At 43.6% G+C, this 22,039-nt stretch overlaps 1 protein-coding gene across 2 annotated transcripts in view; it reads left to right on the top strand.

The window, feature by feature from the left end:
- Positions 1-2,274: 2,274 nt before the first annotated feature.
- The window catches only part of DLEC1 (DLEC1 cilia and flagella associated protein), a 96,565-nt gene continuing 76,800 nt past the window's right edge, over positions 2,275-22,039 (top strand). The window contains exons 1-2 of one of the 2 annotated variants that reach the window (XM_089919039.1): positions 2,275-7,305; positions 8,331-8,481. In XM_089919039.1, coding sequence (XP_089775165.1) covers positions 6,925-7,305; positions 8,331-8,481 — 532 coding nt within the window. In that variant the 5' untranslated portion in view covers positions 2,275-6,924. The remainder of the gene's footprint in view (positions 7,306-8,330; positions 8,482-22,039) is intronic. The other variant, XM_022553713.3, reaches the window with a different exon arrangement.

A 22,039-nucleotide genomic window follows, 5' to 3' on the forward strand; every position in this document is an offset into this window, starting at 1 on the left:
CAAGTCTTCCCATCCTGACAGTTGAGCCTGGGTCAGGACTTTGGAGAGGCTCCTGCCCTTTGTATGTCTCCCCTATGCAGAGGGGGGCTGCCCTCTGTCTGGCACTCTCCCCAGTGGGCCTGCCCTCCAGCAGGAGCAGCCCTTGCCCCTCGCAGGCTTGTCCAAACCCTCCTTGCTTTCCCTTCTGCTCAAGGATGAACAAGTGCACACAAGGCCTCCCTGTGGAGCCCCAGCCTGGGGACAGGGAGGATGAGGGGTCCTTTCTCTGTCCTCACTCTCTCTCCCAGGCCCGGACGCCTGTCTCCAGGACTGCCCTTTGAGGGCCTCCTCTGGCCTTGGGGCTAGTCCTGGGACCTCTGACATCCCTGGGGGCCTGCAGGCCCCTCTACTCAGCAAGTTAAGCCTCCTCAAGTCCTGCTCCTCTTCCCAGGCAGAGACACAATGAAACTCTGACACCAGCAATTGACTCCTTCATCTTAAGCATCATTCCTGTTTATTCACATCACCTCCCAGCTCTGAGCCCTAAGCTCGAAACCAGGGCATTACCTGATGCCGCTGGTGGGGGCTACAGCCTGGCTCTTCCTTTGCACACACCAAACCTGTCTCACGCAGGCCCTCTTCTGGCCTCTGGCCCAGGCAGAGGAGCTGAGGCCTTCTCCTGAGCCTGGGGTTGCTGGGCAGGATGGGCACGGCTGACTCAGAGTTGGCACATGCAGCCAGGTTCTGCCAGAAAAGAGGGCTGGACCACGCCCTGCTCAGAGAAACCAGGCTGCTGCTCTGACCTGTGGGTCAGTGGCTCCCCAGGACTCTCCTCTCCTCCCGCCTGCCCCTCCCTCTCTCTCACAGGCTGGGAGGTCATCTGCTTAATTACTTCCGCTGTGTGTAAGCCTGTGTGGTGTGTGTGACTGCGCCTGTGTGTCGAGGGGCTGGGAGGGCCTAGCAAAGGCTTTGCATTGAACCGCAGTTGCTGGATTCTGCTCCCTCTGCCCTTAAACAGCCGGGGCTCTCTGTGGGCCCATCCCTGGCCAGATGCCTAGATTACCCTCCTAAAACCCAGCTCTCAGTAAGTTACCTCTGCAGGATTCCCTGAGATCCTGGTGACTCACTGGGCTTTCAGCAGGCACAGAGGGGCCACGCGTGCCCATAGACGAGTTGTCTAATGGGGGGGGTTCAGGCGTCTCCCCACCCCCGGCTGACCATCCTGTCTCCGATGAGCGTGTGAGGGGGGGTGTGGGGAGGGGGTTACTGGGATGACTGGAGACAGGTGAGACCTAGTGTCAGGGCTGGTGCCCACCTTAGGTCACTTCCCTTCGCCCCTCCACCCCTACCCTCTCTAGAGGCCTGGGGAGGGGGGAGGATCAACCCAAGAATGCCAACTTTCCAGCTGTGCTTCAGAGCCAGCCCTGCCCAATCCCTCCCCCAGAAAAGCAAACCTAGATGAGCTTGGGTCAGTGAGGTGTAGCTGCAGCAGAGGGAGCCGAGGGAGGGAGAGGGGAATGAGAGAGGCCAGAGAAGAAATGGGGCCCAAGTTCTGCTGGGCCTTCTAAGGGCTTCCACGTTCGCTCTGGGGGAAATGGGGAGCACTTGAAAGGCTTCAAGTCAAGGAGGGACATGATCTGACTCATGGGTTGTTTTTTTATTTATTTTTATTTAAAAAAATTTTTATTGGAGTATAGTTGATTTACAATGTTGTGTCAGTTTCAGGCGTACAGCACAGTGAATCAGTTATACATATACATCTATCCACTCTTTTTTAGATTCTTTTCCCATATAGGTCGTTACAGAGTATTGAGTAGAGTTCCCTGTGCTAACAGTAGGTCCTTATTAGTTATCTATTTTATATATAGTAGTGTGTATATGTCAATCCCAACCTCCCAATTTATCCCTCTCCCCACCTTTCCCCCCAGTAACCATAAGTTTGTTTTTTACATCTGTGATTCTATTTCTGTTTTGTAAATAAGTCCATTTTGTACCATTTTTTTAGATTCCTTTTTTGGTTATTTTTTTATTTTTTATTTTTTGGCCGTGCCGCATGTCTTCTGGGATCTTAGTTCCCCCGACCAGGGATCGATTGGGCCCCCTGCAGTGGAAGTGCAGAATTCCTAATCGCTGGACCACCAGGGAATTCCCTGCTCTTGTTTTAAAAGAATCACTCTGGTTGCTGGAAGTGGGGAGTATCATGGAGGGACAGGGCTGAAGCAGGGAGTCCAAGGAAGGGGCTTTTGTAATAATTCAGGTGAGAGTGGACGGTGGGTCAGACCCTGGTGGTGGGAGTGGAGGTCATGAGAAGTGGGAGGATTCTGGATACATTTTGACTGGAGAGCCAGCAGGATTGACCAGTGGGGACTGTGAAAGAAAGAGAAGAGTCAGAGGTGACTCTAGGTTTTTGGCCTGGACCACTGGAAGCAGGGGTTCCCAGAAGCAGAAATGGGGAAGGCTAAGGAAGAACGGGAGCTCTGTTGTGGACACATTATGTTTGAGGTGCCTTCAGACAGCTAAGGTGAGATGTCAAGTATTGATACAGGATGGATATACAAGTCTGGAGTTTTAAAGGAAGATGTGGGCTCAGGCTAAAATTTGGGATATGATTCAAAGCATGTTGAAAATGTCCGTAAGCCCTCACACAATGCTAGTGGGAGTCTACTCTGGGTTAATCGTTCTGGGAGGTAATTTGGCAATATCTCAAATATTAAAATGTACATATGCTTTGGCCAAGCAATTTTAATTCTATATCATCTATGTATTTTGTACAGAAACATTATACAAGTTGAAGTTCACTAGCAGGGACCTGGTTAAATAACCTATGGTATTTCCATTACAGTGGGTTCTCCTGCATCTGTTAAACAAAAACAAAAACAAAACAAAACAAAATCAGTCCTCTTTGAGTTGCTGTGAAAAAAAAGCAAATCGTAGGATAATATATATAATGCATACTATAATACCACTGGCGCTTTTTAAAAATTAAAAAAACTTTGTAGATATTTGTATTTGTACAGGCAGAAACAATAGCTAGAAGGATATAGAAATAATCCAAGGAAAGAGATTGAGAGGAAGATACTTTTTATTTTTTATGTATTATTTGAATTTTTTACCATAATGATGTATAACTTTTGAAATTTAAAAGTAAAAAAAAATTTCTATTGAAGTATAGTTGATTTACAATGTTATGTTAATTTCTGCTGTACAGCAAATTAATTCAGTTATATGAATATATACATTCTTTTGTGTATTCTTTTCCATCATGGTTTATCACAGGTTATTGAATATAGTTATCTATGCTATATAGTAGGACCTTGTTGTTTACCCATTCTTTTTTTTAAAATATTTATTATTATTTTTTTATTTGGTTGCACCGGGTCTTAGTTGCGGCAGGCGGGCTCCTTATTTGCGGCTCTCGGGCTCCTTCGTTGTGGCATGTGAACTCTCAGTTGCAGCATGCATGTGGGATCCAGTTCCCTGACCAGGGATCAAATCCGGGCCCCCTGCATTGGGAGCGCAGAGTCTTAACCACTGCGCCACCAGGGAAGTCCCTGTTTATCCATTCTATACATGATAGTTTGCATCTGCTAACCCCCTAACTCCCAATCCATCCCTCTCCTACCCCCACCCTTGGCAACCACAGGTCTGTTCTCTATGTCTGTGAGTCTGTTTCTGTTTCGGAGATAAGTTCATTTGTGTCATATTTTAGATTCCACATATAAGTGATATCATATGGTATTTGTCTTTCTCTTTCTGACTTTAAAAGTAAAAATATTTAAAAGGCCAAAAAATGTGTGTGGGAACCCAGAGATAAACAAAACTCAAATTCTGGTCAGCAGAACAGGTTATAAAATGAAGAAGGCAGCTCAGGAAATTCCCTTTATGCTGACAAAGTCCTCATAGGTGAGGGGACTGGCGTCCTTTGTTACTGGTGCCCGGTTGAAACCATTCATTTATTCAGTTAGTCACAGAGCAAACAGAAAGTGGTTGCTGGGCACAGTGGAATCAGGGATGAAACCAGCTTATCAGGCAGAGAGATACCAAGAGAAGAGGGAGACGATGGTGGAGGTGGTGAAGCACAGAGGAAAGCGGGGAGCGAGGGAGGGGAGTGTGTCATTAAGAGGGAACGGGCAGCAGCAGATACTGCTGAAAAGTCAAGGAAGATGAGCACAGAGGAGGAACTGGAGCTTTGCTGAAGACCTTGGCCTGGACAGAGCCGGGGGAGCTGAAGCCAGAAGGTGGGAGGGTCACAGAACAAGGGGAGGCCTCTCCCAGGCTGGGCCAGACTCTCTGTGTCCTTCTCTGAGGCTGTTTGGAGGCAGGATGGAGAGGCCAAAGGTGATGGTGAGAATCCATTGTCCTGTCGTTCCCCAGGGTAGGGAAGGGGGCCAGGGAGCCTGCACAAGACCACCTGGTTTGGGCAGGCCCCGTCCTAACTCTAGAGCAATGGAGGCCCCCCAGACTGTTCTACTAGCTCCTTCCTGCCCCGTGGTGGTGGTGGGGTGGGTGGGCTCACATGCACGTGAGCAATTGGACAAACCAGCCCACTTGCCCAAGCTCCCTCCGCCTCCACCCCGCCACCCACGCTACCCATTAGTGCACACGCCGGTCAGCAATGCGAGGAAGGCCTTAAAGAAGTGGCCTGCACAGGTCCTGTCAATGGGCTCACAATGTCTGGGCAGGCACGGGGCATGTCACATTGACCTTGTGGCCTCCTCGCTCTGGAGAGGGTGTAGCTTGAGGAGAGTCAGAGCAGGATCCTCTCAAGTACACAATGCAGAACAGGGGCCCTGGCTTCCCAGCCCTGAGGATGGAAGAGATACCGGAAAGTAGAGATGAGGGTGCCAGGCCCAACCACAAGAAGCAGAAGTGGCCCAGGTCTGCAGGCAAGCATCCTGGGCCTCATCTCAGGAAGTGGGCTTCGGGCTGTAGGGCACACAGACTCACCCCAGCAGTAAAAAGAGGATGTTTATACCACCTGTGAGCAGAAGCCATGCTCTGGCAAGGATGGCAGTCACTGTGATGTCAAGCTGCTGCCTTGGACAAGTGCAGGCCTCTCCCCATCTCAGTGGATGATCTCATCACCCACCTGATCCCACACACAGGATATGTGGCAGTCATTCTTGGCCCCTTTTCTCTCTCACTCCCATTATCCATAAGCGAGTCTTGTCAATTCTACCCTTTAGCTCTGTCTCCAATCAATTCCTCTCACTTGAATCCAAGCGCCCTTCACCTCTTTCCTAACCCCTGCGCGAGTTTCCCAATTGAGCTCCCTGATGCCTCTTGCCTCCCCCCAGTCTGCTGTCTCACAGCAACGAGAGTGATCTCAGTAGAACATACAGCTGACCACCACACACCCAGCTTCAGACCCTTGACGGCCCTCCTACTGTCCTCAGAATAAAGTTTAAATTCCTTAATGTTGCCTACAAACCCATTTATGATCTGGCCCTTGCCTAGCAGTTTCCTCAACTCCCTGAGTTCCACCCCTGAACTTCTTTCATTTCCTCCCATTTGCAGTGCTCTTTCCCAGCTTTAGCACAATGGGGTCCCTCTGCATGGAGTGCCCTTTTTCTTTCTCCCCTGGCTTACTCCTACTCATTCTTTTTTTTTTTTTCACTTAAAAAATGGAAGTATAATTTATATACAGTAAAATTCACCCTTTATGGTGTACAGTTCTGTGAGTTTCGACAAATCCATACAGTTTTGTGACCACCACCACAATCAAGATGTAGAACAGTTCCATCACCCCAAGAAATTCCCTCATGCTCCTTTGGAGCCAACACTAGCTCCCATCACCAGCTCCTGATAACCACTGATCTGTTTTCTGGTTTGCATTTTCTATAAACAGATATCCTCTAAATGGAATCATTCATTATGTATATGTAACCCTTTGAGAATGGTTTCTTTTATCCAGCATAATGCATTTGACATTCATCTGTGCTGTCGTGTGTATCACTAGTCTGTTTCATCTTTATTGCTGCGAGTATGCTGTATATAGATGTACCACAATTTATCTTTTTATCAGTAGAAAGGACATTTGGGTTTTTTCCAGTTTTGGGAGATGATGAATAAAGCTGCTCATACAGGGCTTTGTAGGCACAAACATTCTCATTTCACTTGGAATAACACCTAGTTGTGTGAGTGATGTATGTGTTACTTTTTAAGAAACTGACAAACTGTTTTTCAAAGCTGCTATAATGGTTTGTATTCCTGTTGCGATACATGAGAAGGTGCTGTACATCCTTACCCGCACTCACGTGGTTCGTTCACCTGTTTGTTCGTTCATTCAACTTCTTGACATTCTACTAAGTGTGTAGTGGTATTGCACTGTAGTTTTAATTTCCACTTCCTTGACGGCTAATGACGGTGAGTCTATTCATTCTTCTAAATCTCTGCTTGGTCTTCACTTCTGCCAAAAACCCACTGTACTCGCTTTCTTTGTAGACTGGTTAAGTTCCTGTCCTTTGTGGTTCCATGACAACAAACAGTTTCTCCACCTTGACCGTAGCCCACTAAACTGCAATTGTTTTCCTGTTGTCGCCTTGCTCAACACTCTGGTCACTCACACACACACACACACACACACACACACACACGGTTGTGAGCTCCGCCTTCCTTTGGTATCTCTAGCTCCTAGCACAGACCTGAAACAGAATCTTTATACAATAAATATTAAATGAACGAATTAATAAACGCTGAACAAATTAGAGAATAGGCAGATGAAAGTAAGTAGGAAGAAGCTTTGGCAATGAGACGGGCCTGGCTGTGCCAATTAACTCTTTCTCTGTCGGTCCCCACGCTAACGTCCTTCGCTCAGTAAAGGCAACACTGCCGTGCGAACGTTTATGAGGATGACGACTCGACAGCGCCCTTTAACAGACGCAAAGCGGAAGAGGTGGGCCGGAAGTGGAAGTGCGGCAGAGAGTTAGCGGCGCCTCAGTTGCCATGGAGACTGGAAGGGGAGAGCAGCAGTCTGCAGAGTCTGAGTCCTACGCCTTCGCTGAGGAGACGTGGACGCCAACCACGCGTCCGACCCGGATCCGCAGCCCCAGCCAGTCCTCCCTCGCCTACTCCGAGTCTTTCTACCAGCCAGGTAGTCGGCCCCGCCGCGTCTCGCCGCTCACGCTCCGGCCGCTCCCCGAGCCGCACCTGCTGCGCCTGCGCCCCACCTCGCTGCGCACCCAAGACATCTCTTACTTGCTCACCGGCGTCTTTCAAAACTTGTATACCGCCGAGGTGATTGGCGAGGAGGTGAGTGCGAGTTTGATCAAGGCCCGCGGCAGCGAGGATGCTCGGCACGAGGAGTTCGTGGACCAGCTGCAGCAGGTAACACGGCCCCGGCGTCCCGCGCGCTTCTCCGCGTGCTCACCCGAGGCGCGGCGGCGTCACCGCGTCTGCGGCCGTGCGGGCGACCCAGGGCGCGACTCAGCCACTCGACAAGAGTCAGCCCCTGTTGGGTGCCAGGCACTGGGGATGCAGATGGAAAAGAGCAGACCAAGTCCATGCCGCCGTATATCCGACATTCTAGTGGGAGGACACTCTACACACGCGCTTAGGCGAATACACACATTCTACACACATAACGGCATATATCTCTAGCACCTATCTTTATTTCCCTACACGCATACACACGTTATATATTACACATATAAATGAAACGACGAGGGCAGAAAGCTGAATAGTTGTTCCCCGGAGATGATAAAGTCACGTCCGCTTTGGGGTGCCTGCCCTTGTGTAAGAAACCACGATCTTAATCGAGGCATTCATGCCCAGATTTTAGGAAGCATGCCCAGGCTCTAACAGCAACTCTGCTTCCTTATCTGTATAAGGAGGAAAGTAGCTGACTTGAGTCCTTTCTGCTGAGGCTGACTGCTAAGCAGGCCATACTGCCCACAGCCCCCTTCAAGGAGTCTCAGCTGTGTGCTTTCAAGCAGCTGAGATCAACTCTGAAGGGGCTGACAGCTGGAGGCTCTCAGCTGACTATGCTCCCTGCAGCCAGGTAGCAAGTCCTTCCTTGAAGGGGGTCTGGGTGACACAACCCTTTGTCTGCCACAGGTGGTGTGTTAACTCATATTTGGTATTTCAGAGGTTAGATGGCAGCTCTCTTTATTGTGAAGCCAGTAGTCAGGAGATGGGGTTTCAGACTTGGTTCTGTAATTGACTTTACTATGAAAGCTTTAAGCCACTTCCTTCTGTGGGTCTCGGAGTTCAGATCTGTCTAGTTAGACCAGATGGTCTCTGCAGTCCTGTGACTGTTCCGTGCCTCACGGGAAGCCCTGATGCTGGGGTGGGATTCAATAAAGCTGTGTGATCTCACCATATTTCTGTGCATCTGATCACCCACCTGCCAGATTCGGGAGCTCTATAAGCAGCGGCTGGATGAAGTTGAAATGTTGGAGAGACATATCATTCAGGCCCGCGCACGGGCCCTTGCGGAGAAAGAGCGGGCCATGCACCAGGCTGAAGTACAGGTCCTTGAGCCGTTCATCAAGATGCCTCCAGGTGTGTATGATGAGCTCTTCTATGCCCTTCACCCTGACTCCCCAGTTGTTAATGTATTACTGTGTTCGCTTCATTACCTCTCTGGTCTTTTTCTGAACATCTGGAGAGTGAGTTGCAGATATGTTGTTTTATTACCGCAGAACACTCCATTGTGCATGTCTCCAAAACAGGGACACTCGCCTACATAACCAGCACGCAACCCCCTAAGCCAGGAAATCAGCAATGGTGCAGCGTTAACCTCCACTTCCCAGATGGCATGCAGGTTTCACCTGCTGTCCCACAGTGTCCCTTTCTCCTCTTTGGTCTAGGATCCTGTCTAGGAAGTCATGTTACATGTCATTGTCATGTCTCATTTTCAGAATTTTCATTTGGCACAGTTCTTTGAACTTTTCCTGTCTTTCATGTTCTTGACTGTTGGGTTTTTCCTCAATTTTTAAAAATTATGGTAAACCACACATAACATAAAATTTACCCTCTTAACCATTTTTAAGCATACAGTTCAGTGGTATTACATACGTTCATAATCTTGTACAAACATCATCACCATCCATCTCCATAACTCTTTTCATCTTGTAAAACTGAAACTCTTTGCCCATGAAACAATAACTTCCCATTCCCTGCCTTGCCCCAGCCCCTGGCAACCACCATTCTACTTTCTGTCTCTGTAAAAATTTTTTTAAAGTTACTATTTCTGACCATTTATTTAATTTAATTAATTAATTTATTTACTTTTGGCTGCGTTGGGTCTTTGTTGCTGCACGCAGGCTTTCTCTAGTTTTGGCGAGCGGGAGCTACTCCTCGTTGTGGTGCACGGGCTTCTCATTGAGGTGGCTTTCTCGTTATGGAGCATGGGCCCTAGGAGTGCGGGCTTCAGTAGTTGTGGTGCACAGGCTTCGGTAGTTGTGGCTCACCAGCTCTAGAGCGCAGGCTCAGTAGTTGTAGTGCATGGGCTTAGTTGCTCCGCGGCATTTGGGATCTTCCTGGACCAGGGCTCGAACCCGTGTCCCCTGCATTGGCAGGCGGATTCTTAACCACTGCACCACCAGGGAAGTCCCTATAATTTTTTTTCTTAATTTAAGATTTTTTTCTGATGTGGACCATTTTTAAAGTCTTTATTGAATTTTTTACAATATTGCTTCTGTGTTATGTCTTGGTTATTTGGCCGAGAGGCATATGGGATCTCAGCTCCCTGACCAGGGATCAAACCTGCACGCCCTGCATTGGAAGGTCAAGTCTTAACCACTGGACTGCCAGGGAAGTCCCTTGTCTCTATAATTTTGACTACTCTAAGTACCTCATATAAGTGAAATCATACTGTATTTGTCTTTTTGCAACTGGCTTATTTCACTTAGCATAATGTCCTCAGGGTTCATCCATGTTGTAGCCTGTGTCAGAATTTCCTTCCTTATAGGCTGAATAATATTCCATTGTAGGTACATACCACATTTTGCTTTTCCATTCATCAGTTGATGAACTCTTGGGTTGCTTCCTGGTGTTAGCTGTTCTGAATAATGGTGCTCTGAACATGGTCATACAAATATCTCTTCGAGACCCTGCTTTCAGTTCTTTGGGGTTTATACCCAGAAGTGGAATTGCTAGATCTTATAGTAGTTCTATTTTTAATATTTTGAGGAATCACCGTACTGTTTTCCACAGTGCCTGTGTCATTTTTACATGCCCACCAACAGTGCTCGAGGATTCCCATTTCTCTACATCCTCACCAACTCTATGTTCTGGTTTTTCAGTGTGTGGTTTTTGTTTTTTGTTTTTGAGTGTAGCCATCCCGATGGGTGTGAGGTGATAGCTCACTGTGGTTTTGATTTGCATTTCCCTGATTATTAGTGATGTTGAGTGTCTTTTCATATGCTTATTTGCCATTTGTGTATCTTCTTTGGAGAAATATCTTTTCAAGCCCATTTTAAAAAAAATTTTTACTGGGGTATAGTTGATTTACAATGTTGTGTTAGTTTTAAGTGTACAACAAAATGAATCTGTTATACAAATACATATATCCACTCTTTTGTAGAATCTTTTCCCATATGGGCCGTTACAGAGTATTAGTAGAGTTCCCCGTGCTATACATTAGGTCCTTATTAGTTCTCTATTTTATATATAGTAGTGTGTATATGTCAATCGCAATCTCCCACTTTATCCCTCTCCCCTTACCCCCCAGTAACCATAAGTTTATTTCCTATATTTATAACTCTATTTCTGTTTTGTAGATAAGTTCATTTGTAATCTTCTTTTAGATTCCACTTATAAATGATGTCATATGATATTTGTCTTTCTCTTTCTGACTTACTTCACTCAGTATGACAGTCTCTAGGTCCATCCATGTTGCTGCAAATAGCATTATTTTGTCCTTTTTTATGCCTGAGTAATATTCCATTGCATATATATACCACATCTTCTTTATCCATTCCTCTGTGAATGGACATTTAGGTTGCTTCCATGTCCTGGCTATTGTAAATAGAGCTGCAGTGAGCATTGGGTGTGCATATATTTTCGAATTATGGTCTTCTCTGGATATATGCCCAGGAGTGGGATTGCTGGATCATATGGTAGGTCTATTTTTAGTTTTTTAAGGAATTTCCATACTGTTCTCCATAGTGCCTGTACCAGTTTACATTCCCACTAACAGTGTAGGAGGGTTCCCTTTTCTCTACACCCTCTCCAGCATTTATTGTTTGTAGATTTTTTGATGATGGCCATTCTGACCAGCGTGAGGTGATACTTCATTATAGTTCTGATTTGTATTTCTCTAATAGTTAGTGATGTTGAGCACCTTTTCATGTGCTTTTTAACCACCTGTATATTTTCTTTGGAGAAATGTCTGTTTAGATGTCCCACCCATTTTTTTTTTTGGTACGTGGGCCTTTCACTGCCGAGGCCTCTCCCGTCGCGGAGCACAGGCTCTGTACGCGCAGGCTCAGCAGCCATGGCTCATGGGCCCAGCCACTCTGTGGCATGTGGGATCCTCCCAGACCGGGGCACAAACCCGTGTCCCCTGCATCGGCAGGTGGACTCCCATCCACTGTGCCACCAGGGAAGCCCCCACCCATTTTTTGATTGGGCTGTTTGCTTTTTTTGATATTGAGCTGCATAAACTGTTTGTATATTTTGGAGATTAATCCCTTGGCAGTTGCGTCATTTGAAAATATTTTCTCCCATTCTGAGGGTTGTCTTCCTTTTGTTTATGGTTGCTTCCTTTGCTGTGCAAAAGCTTCTAAGTTTAATTAGGTCCCATTTGTTTATTTTTGTTTTTATTTTCATTACTCTAGGAGGTGGATGAAAAAGATCTTGCTGCGATTTGTGTCAAAGAGTGTTCTGTCTATGTTTTCCTCTAAGAGTTTTATAGTATCTGGCCTTACATTTAGGTCTTTAATCCATTTTGAGTTTATTTTTGTGTATGGTGTTAGGGTGTGTTCTGATTTCATTCTTTTACATGTAGCTGTCCATTTTTTCCAGCACCATTTATTGAAGAGACTGTCTTTTCTCCATTGTATATTCTTGCCTCCTTTGTCCTAGATTAGATGACCATAGTTGCGTGGGTTTATCTCTGGATTTTCTATCCTGTTCCATTGATCTGTATTTGTTTTTGTGCCAGTACCATACTGTTTTGATGACTGTGGCTTTGTAGTATAGTCTGAAGTCAGGGAGCCTGATTCCTCCCCTCCATTTTTCTTTCTCAAGATTGCTTTGACTATTCATGGTCTTTTGTGTTTCCATACAAATTGGAAAGGTTTTTGTTCTAATTCTGTGAAAAATGCTGTTGGTAATTTGATAGGGATTGCATTGAATCTGTAGATTGATTTGGGTAGTATAGTCATTTTGACAGTATTGATTCCTCCAATCCAAGAACATGGTATATCTCTCCATCTTTGTGTCATCTTAATTTCTTTCATCAGTATCTAATAGTTTTCTGAGTATAGTTCTTTTGCCTCCTTAGGTAGGTTTATTCCTAGGTATTTTATTCTTTTTTTTTTTTTGGCTGTGTCTGGGCCTTCATTGCTGTGCATGGGCTTTCTCTAGTAGCAGCAAGCAGGGGCTACTCTTCAGTGCAGTGCACAGGCTTCTCATTGTGGTGGCTTCTCTTGTCGCAGAGCACAGGCTCTAGGTGTGAGGGCTTCAGTAGTTGCGGCACATGGGCCCTAGAGTGTGCAGGCTTCAGTAGTTGTGGTGCATGGGCTCTAGAGGGCAGGCTCAGTAGTCGTGGCACACAAGTTTAGTTGCTCGGCAGCATGTGGGATCTTCCCGGACCAGGGATCAAACCTGTGTCCTCTGCACTGGCAGGCATAATCTTAACCACTGTACCACCAGGGAAGGCCCATATTCAAGCCCATTTTTAATCGATTGTTTTGTTGTTGTTGAGTTTTAGGAATTCTCTATATATCCTCATTATTAATCCCTTATCAGATACATGATTTGCAAATATTTTCTCTTGTTCTGTGGGTTGCATTTTTACTCTGTTGGTAGTGTCTTTTGATGCACAATTTTTATTTTTCATGAAGTCCAGTTTGTCTATTTTTATTTTGTTGCCTGTGCCTTTGGTGTCATATCCAAGAAATCATTGCCAGATACAGTGAAATCACTGCCAAATCCAATGTTGTGAAGTGTTGGCCTTGTATTTTCTCCTAAGAGTTTTATTGTTTTAGGTCTTGCATTTAGGTCTTTAATTAATTTTGAGTTAATTTTTTTGTATATAGTATTACAAAAGCGTCCAACTTCATTCTGTTGTGTGAAGATACCCAGTTTTCCTAGCATTGCTTATTGAAAAGACCGTCCTTTCTCTATTGAATGGTCTTGACACTGTTGTCAAAAATCATTTGACCGTATGTATGAGAGTTTATTTCTGGGCTTTCTGTTCTATTCCATTGATTTCTATGTCCATCTTTATGCCAGTACTATGTTGTTCTTATTATTGTAGCTTTCTTATAAGCTTTGAAATTAGGAATTGTGAATCCTCCAGCTTTGTTCATTTTCAAGATTGTTTTGGCTGTTGTTTTTGGCTGTTTGTTCCTTGAGATTCCATAATGAACTTTGGGATGGGTTTTACTATTTCTGTAACAAAAAAACATCCTTGGGATTTTGATAGAGATTTCATTGAATCTGTGTATTGATTTGGATAGTATTGACATTTTAACAATATTAAGTCTTCTAATCCATGAACATCTAATGTGTTTCCATTTATTTATGTCTTCTTTCATTTTTTTCAGCAATGTTTTGTACTTTGTATTGTACAAGTCTTTGATCTCCTTGGTTAACTCTCAAGTATTTTATTCTTTTTGATGCTATTATAAATGGGATTTTCATAATTTCCTTTTCAGATTGTTCATTTTTAGCATATAGAAATGCATCTGATTTTTGTGTGTTGACTTTATGTACTACTTAGCTGAATTCACTTGTTAGTTCTGACAGTTTTTTTTTGTGTGTGAAATCTTTAGGGTTTTCTATATATAAGATCATATCTGCAAACAGTAATAATTTTGCTTCTTCCTTTCCAGTTTGGATGCCTTTTATTTCTTTTTCTTGCCTAATTGCTCTGATTAGAACTTCCAGTACTGTGGTGGCTAGAAATGGTGAAAGCAGACATTCTTGCCTTATTCCTGATCATAGAGGAAAAGCTTTAAGTCTTTCACCACTGAGTGTGATGTTTGCTGTGGGTTTTCATCTATGCTTTTCATTATGTTGAAATAGTTTCCTTTTATTCTAGTTTTTTAGTGTTTTTTTAATTATGAAAGGGTGCTGAATTTTTTCAAAAATTTTTCTGCATCAGTTGAGATGATCACATGATTTTTCCCCTTTCGTTCTGTTAATGTGGTGTATTACATTGATTAATTTTTGTATTTTGAACCATCCTTGCATTCCAGGAATAGATCTCACTTGGTCATGATGAACTATCCTTTCAATATGCTACTGAATTCAGTTTGCTAGTATTTTGTGAGGATTTTTGGATCAGTATTCATAAGGGATATAGTTTTCTTGTAGTGCCTTTGTCTGGTTTTATATCAGGGTAATGCTGGCCTCTTGAATGAGATAAGAAGTGTTCCCTCCTTTTCAGTTTTTTGTGAAAATTTTGAGGATTGGTATGTATTCTTTAAATGTTTAGTAGAACTCACCAGTGAAGCCATCGGTTCAGGGCTTTTCTTTGTTGGGAAATTTTTGTTTTATTATTGATTCAGTCCCTTTACTAGTTATAAGTCAACTCAGATTTTCTGTTTTTTCATGATTTAGTCTTGGTAGGCTTAGTGTTTCTAGGAATTTGTCCATTTTATCTAGGTTATCCAGTGTGTTAGTGTGCAGTTCCTGGTATTCACTTATAATCCTTTTTATTTCTGTAGAATCAGTAGTAATATCCCCACTTTCATTTCTGATTTTAGTCTTTTGAGTCTTCTCTCTTTTGTCTTAGTTGATGTAGCTAAAAGTTTGTCAATTTTGTTGATCTTTTCAAAGAACCAACTTTTGGGTTCATTGATTTTCTCTATTGTTTTTCTGTTCTCTACTTTGTTAATCTGTGCTCTAATCTTTATTATTTCTTTCCTTCTTTCTAATAGCTTTAGGTTTAGTTTGTTCTTTTTCTAGCTCCTTAAGTCCTAAAGTTAGGTTACTGATCTAAGATCTTTCTTGTTTTATGTAAGTGTTTATAGCTCTAAAATTCCTCCTTAGCACTGCTTTTTTGGTGTCCCATAAGTTTTGGTATGTTGTGTTTTCATTTTCATTTGTCTCTAAGTATTTTCTAATTTTATTTGTGATTTCTTCTTTGGTTCATTGGCTGTTTAAAAATGTGTTGCTTGAAGTTTTGGGACAGGTTTGGTTTTTTAATTTTCCAACCAAGTTGAGAGGCAAGTTGATCTTACATAAAGCACTACAGCACGTAGTAACCATGTGATTTTGAGCAAACCACATGATTTTTCTAGGTCTGTTTTCTCACCTACAAAATAAGGAGGTTGGACTGTCAGGGTGAATGGGTGAATTCAGGGTGAATGATAGTTGATCCTTGCTTTCATCACTTTCTAGCTCATCACCGTGCCTTTTTTCTTTCCTAAGAAAGATGTCACACCCCTTTCCTCTTCTCTTCTATTGTCCCTCCCTCCTTCCCTATCAAGGTACAGGCAGAGCTGGAGATTAGGCTGAGATCCAGAGTTTCCTAGAGAGTAACAGAGTGGCTTAGAAAGGGAAACCTGACTCTGGCCTCTTAATCCTGCATTTGGTGACTAAGGGGACTTAGGATGGTGACACGTCTCTTGCTGGGAGCATACATTTAGCCAGTTTTCATAGTGCCTAGAATGTGTATGTCTAGTTGTACACGATTGTCTTTTCCTATTTTGGAGTGGTCAGACATTTTATTTCTCTTCAGAATTATCAAGTTTTAGACAAACTTGCAAAACTGTGCTTTTATTAAGTGACTTTTTTTGAATAAACTCTTTGGTATTCTGGAAAAAAAAGTGTGTTGCCTATTTTCTACAATTTAGTGAATTTTCCAGTTTTGTTTCTTTTTTTTTTTTTTTTTTTTGTGGTACGCGGGCCTCTCACTGTTGTGGCCTCTCTCATTGCGGAGCACAGGCTTCCGACACGCAGGCTCAGCGGCCATGGCTCATGGGCCCAGCCGCTCTGCGGCACATGGGATCTTCCTGGACTAGGGCATGAACCCGTGTCCCCTGCATCGGCAGGCGGACTCTCAACCACTGCGCCAACAGGGAAGCCCCCAGTTTTCTTTCTGTTACTGATTTCTAAGTTTACCCCATTTTGGTTGGAGAGTATATATTGTATGATATCTGTCTTTTCAAATCTATTGAGACTTAATTTATTGCCTAACATGGTCTGAGAAATGTCTCACGTGCACTCGACAAGAATGTGTATGCTGCTGTTGTTTGGTAGAGTGTTCTATATGTGTCTGTTAGATCTAGTTATTCTATTGGGTTAAGTCCTCTTTTCCTCACTTATCTTTTGTCTGGTTGGTCTATTACGATAAATGGGTATTGCAGTTTCCAACTGTTATTGTAGAACTGTCTATTTATCCCTTCAAATCTGTCAATTTTTGCTTCATTATTTTAAAAAAAAATTTTTATTTTTTTGCGGTACGCGGGCCTCTCACTGTTGCAACTTCTCCCATTATGGAGCACAGGCTCCGGACGTGCAGGCTCAGCAGCCATGGCTCACGGGCCCAGCCGCTCCGCAGCATGTGGGATCTTCCCGGACCGGGGCACGAACCCGTGTCCCCTGCATCGGCAGGCGGACTCTCAACCACTGCGCCACCAGGGAAGCCCCATTTTTAAAAAAATTAATTAATTTATTTTTGGCTGCATTGGGTCTTCGTTGCTGTGCACGGGCTTTCTCTAGTTGCGGCAAGCGGGGGCTACTCTTCGTCACGGTGCGCAGGCTTGTCATTGCAGTGGCTTCTCTTGCTGTGGAGCATGGGCTCTAGGCACGTGAGCTTCAGTAGTTGTGGCTCGCGGGCTCTAGAGCGTAGGCTCAGTAGTTGTGGAGCACGGACTTAGTTGCTCCGCAGCATGTGAGATCTTCCTCGATCAGGGCTCTTACCCATGTCCCCCGCATTGGCGGGTGGATTCTTAACCGCTGCACCACCAGGGAAGCCGCTTCATTATTTTGATGGTCTGCCATTAGGTGTGTAAATGTTTATACTTATTGTATCTTCTTGCTCTGTTGAATCTTTTATTACTATATAATGTCCTTCCTTGTTTCTTGTAGTTTTTTTTTAAATAAATTAATTTTTGGCTGCATTGGGTCTTCGTTGCTGTGTGTGGGCTTTCTTTAGTTGCATTGAGCGGGGGCTACTCTTTGTTGCGGTGTGTGGGCTTCTCATTGCAGTGGCTTCTCTTGTCGCGGAGCATGGGCTCTAGGCATGTGGGCTTCCACAGTTGTGGCACACGGGCTCAGTAGTGGTGGTTTGCAGGCTCTAGGGCGCAGGCTCAGTAGTTGTGGCGCACGGGCTTAGTTGCTCTGCGGCATGTGGGATCTTCCCGGACCAGGGCTTGAACCCGTGTCTCCTGCATTGGCAGGTGGATTCTTAACCACTGCACCACCACAGAAGCCCTTTGTAACCTACTTTGATTTAAAGTCTACTTTGATATTAGTACAGCCACTTCTGTTCTCTTCTTTTTTTTAAAAATATATTTATTTATTTATTTTTATTTTTGGCTGCATTGGGTCTTCGTTGCTGCCCATGGGCTTTCTCTAGTTGCAGGGAGCGGGGGCTACTCTTCGTTGTGGTGTGTGGGCTTCTCATTGCGGTGGTTTCTCTTGTTGCGGAGCACGGGCTCTAGGTGCACAGACTTCAGCAGTTTTGGCACGCGGGCTCTAGAGCGCAGGCTCAGTAGCTGTGGCGCACGGGCTTAGTTGCTCCATGGCATGTGGGATCTTCCCGGACCAGGGCTTGAACCTGTGTCCCCTTCATTGGCAGGATTCCTAACCACTGCACCACCAGGGAGGTCCCTGTTCTCTTCTGGTTACTATTTGCATGGAATATCTTTTTTCATCTTTTCACTTTCAATCTAGTTGAGTCTTTGGATCTAAAATGAGTCTCTTGTAGACAGCATCTATTTGGATCATGCGTTTTTACCTATTCTGCCAATCTCTGTCTTTTGACTGGAGAGTTTAATCCATGTACATTTAAAGTAATTACTGATAAGGAGGAATTTCTGTCACTTTGCTATTTTTTTTCTATATGCCATGTACCTCTTTTGTCCCTCATCTCCTGCATTACTGTCTTCTTTTGTATTTAGTCAATTTTTGTAGTGAAATGTTTAAATTCCTTTTTTATTTCCTTTTGGTTATATTCTATAGCTATTTTCTTTGTTGTTACCATAGGGGTGACATTTAACAACCAAAAATTATAACACTCTACTTTGAATTTTTTTTTTTTTTTTTTTTTTTTTTGTGGTACACGGGCCTCTCACTGTTGTGGCCTCTCCCGTTGTGGAGCACAGGCTCCAGACGCTCAGGCTCAGTGGCCATGGCTTACGGGCCTAGCCACTCTGCGGCATGTGGGATCTTCCCGGACCAGGGCACGAACCCGTGACCCCTGCATCGGCAGGCAGACTCTCAACCACTGCGCCACCAGGGAAGCCCTCTACTTTGAATTTATACCAGCTTAACTTCAATAACATACAAAACTCTTGTTTCTTTACATCTCCATCCCCACCCCTTTTGGTTGTTGATGTCAGAATATTACATCTTTATACATTGTGTGCCCAGAAATAGCAACTAATGCATTAGTCTCTTAAATTATGTAGAAAACAAGACATGAAATTACAAACCTAAGTTACTATAATACTAGCTTTTATAATGATCAGCTTTATGTAATACTAGCTTTTTTTTTAATACTAGCTTTTTTATAATACTAGCTTTTATTTTTACCTTTGTTTTTTTCCTTTAAATGTATAATATTAGTCTCTTAAATCATGTAGAAAACGTTTATGATTGTCCATGTATTTCCTTTGTTGAGATCTTTATCTCTCCATGTGTCTAGGAGTTACTGTTTAGCGTCCTTTCATTTCATGTTGCAGGACTCCCTTGAGCATTGCAGGGCAAGTTTAGTGGTAACAAATACCCTCAGCTTTTGTTTATCAGGAAATGTCTTAATTTCTCCCTCACTTTTGAAGGACAGTTTTACTGGATATAGGATTCTTGGTTAACAGTTTTTCCTTTTAGCACTTTGAATATATTGGCCCACTGCCTCCTGGCTTCCATAATTTCTGATGAGAAATCTGCTGATAGCCTTATTGAGGATCCCTTGTATGTGACAAGTCACTTCTCTCTTGCTACTTTCAAGATGCTCTCTTTGTCTTTCAAATGTTTGATTATAACATGTAACATGAGTGTCTTTGAGTTCTTATAGTTCATTGAGCTTCTCGGATGTTTATATTCATGTATTTCATCAAATTTGGGAAGTTTTCAGCTGTTATTTTTTCAGATATTCTCTCTGCCCCTTTTTCTCTCTTCTCCTTCTAGGACTCCCGCAATGTGTGTTGTTCACTTTCTGGTGTCCCACAGCTTCCTTAAGCTGTCTTTACTTTTCTTCAATCTTTTTTCCCTTCTGTTCCTCAGACTCGGTAATTTCTATTTTTCTATCTGAAAGTTCACTGATTCTCTCTTCTGCCTGCTCAAATCTGCTTTTGAATCCCTTTGATAGTGAATTTTTCATTTCAGTTAGTGTCCTTTTCAGGTCCAACATTTCTTTTTAGTTTCTTTATACATTTTCTGTCTCTTTATTGATATTTATATTTTTTGGTACATCGTCTTCTTGAGTTTCTCCACATGTTCTTTTAGTTCTGTGAGCATCTTTAAGACAGTTGTTCTAAAGCCTTTGTCTAGTATGTCTGCAATCAGGTCTTTTTCAAGGACAGTTTCTGTTGATTTAATTTTTTCCTTTGAACATGGCATACTTTCCTGTTTCTCTGTATGTTTTTGATTTGTTGTTGTTGTTGTTAGAAACTGGACATTGAATCTAATAGTGTTGTAACTCTGGAAATCAGATTCACTCCCTGCCGCAGAGTTTGCTGTTTTTTGTAATTGTTTTTTGGTTTTGTTTTTTTAATTATTGTAGGCTGTTTGTGCTGAGGGTCAGCCTGAGATGTAATCTTAAGGTCTTCTAGGTCTTTTCTGAACCCTTCTCTGGGTATGTGTGGTCATGTTCTAATATTCCCCTGATCTGCAGTTGTTTTTGAATGACGTAGTCTTTAATATCTGGCTTCCAAAAGGGGGAAAAGAGAAAGATGAAGGGGGGCGTGCTGGCCCTTTAAATTCCCTGGAAGTCGGCTGATGTTAAGGCTTTCCATTAACACTGCAGCCACAGAGAAAGGTAATGCTGTGCCTCTATGTCGAGGCAAACCCTCCCCCAGCTTTATTAATCTTCAAGCAAGTTCCCTATCAGCCACTTTCCTGAAAATCCCAGCCACAAAGCTGCCCTCAGACCCCTGATCAACCAGCGAAGCCATTCACCACTACTGTCCAGAACTCCATGTATACTCGACCTCAGGCCACTTCTGCCATACAAAGTGAACGATTAGGTGTGACGCTCAAGGCTCTAGCCTGGGAAGGATTTCCCTACATGGTGTCCTTTAGGGCCACGCCTGAGTAAGGCTGTGATACAGCAGCAGCCCATTTACAGCTAACCCCAGTGTATCATGCTGACCCATCTCTGGACCAGACTGGGTTGCTCTTTTTAACTTTGATTTACAGAGAATTTAGAAGGTACACCTAAGTAAATAGAATAGTATATGAACTCCCATTTACCCCTAACTCAGGCTTAACACATGGCCATTTCTGTCCCACTCATTCCCCCCCTCATGATATTTTAAACAAGTTGCATACATTATATAATTCCACTGTAAATATTTTAGTATGTATCACTAAAAGATAAGAAATGCTTTTGAAAAATAATGATATTATTATTACACTTGAAAATAGCAATAATACCTTAATATCAAATATCCAGGAAGTGTTCAAAATCAGACCTGAGTTTTTGTTCCTCTGTCAGTTGGTCTTGGAAAGTTTCCCATGAGGCCATAGATATGAGTTGAGGGAAAAGCACTGGAGCAAAGGACATAGACAGTCTGGACCACCAGTTGATGTAATTAGCATGTGTCTTTTGGATCTGCTCAGGCCTAATCCCAAATATGCCATTTTCCCATTGTACAATGGATTGCTCCTGTGCCCTCCCAATCTTATGACTCAGTGGATCTGATAATACCCAGTCAAGATGAGTAGCTCTGGATGAATAGTCACTCGATGTCCCATAGTCAGTGCTGGGTCTATGCTCAAGCCCTATAGCCCATTTTTCAAATGATGAGTCATTCTCTTTCACAGTAGGCAGAGTTTTGCTCCAGAACCCTGAGTCTGTGTTACAGCTCTCCTACTGGGGCTTTCTAGAGACTCTCTACAATATTCTCATGCACCGTAGATACCTTTGGATTCGTTGCATTTTTGTGTGTCATGTGGCTTTAATGGCAGGACAGCTTCAGTCATAGCCTGGACATGCCGTAGAGCTCTCTCTTGCTTTGAACCCTACTCAAAACTGATAGCCTTTCAGGTCACCTAATAAATGGTTTGGAGCAATATTCCCATGTGTGGAATATGCTGCCTCCAAAATCTGAAGAGTTCTGCCAATTACCACTCTTCTTAGTGGTAGGGGATACAAAATGCAGCTAGTCGTCCTTTACTTTAGAGAAGATGTTCTGGCATGCCATGTATTTAATTAATAAATAAATTTTTTATTTAGGGATTTAAATTTAGGGATTTATTGGATCCCTAAAAATTTCTTCAGTGTGTCAGTGTTGGAGGACAGAGGGAATGAAAAGCACCCACCAAACTGAGAAGGCATCTTGAGAGTGAAAAATGAGGCAGGCAGCTCCATATAATCAGTGGATCAGTGGGTGAGATTGGGATCGGGTGGGCAATGATGCAGAAGCATTCGCAGCTGTACTCCACACCGCAGAGGGGCCATTGGGATAATTTCATAGTTAACCTCGGGTATGGGGCTAGGTGCTTGGAAACAGTACATGCATTCCTAAGTTAAGATCTGTGAATGGCTGGGGCT

This window comes from Delphinapterus leucas, chromosome 10 (genome assembly GCF_059928025.1).
Source record: "Delphinapterus leucas isolate spDelLeu-1000000601 "Yukka" chromosome 10, BTC_Dleu_Yukka2, whole genome shotgun sequence".
Classification (NCBI taxonomy): domain Eukaryota; kingdom Metazoa; phylum Chordata; class Mammalia; order Artiodactyla; family Monodontidae; genus Delphinapterus; species Delphinapterus leucas.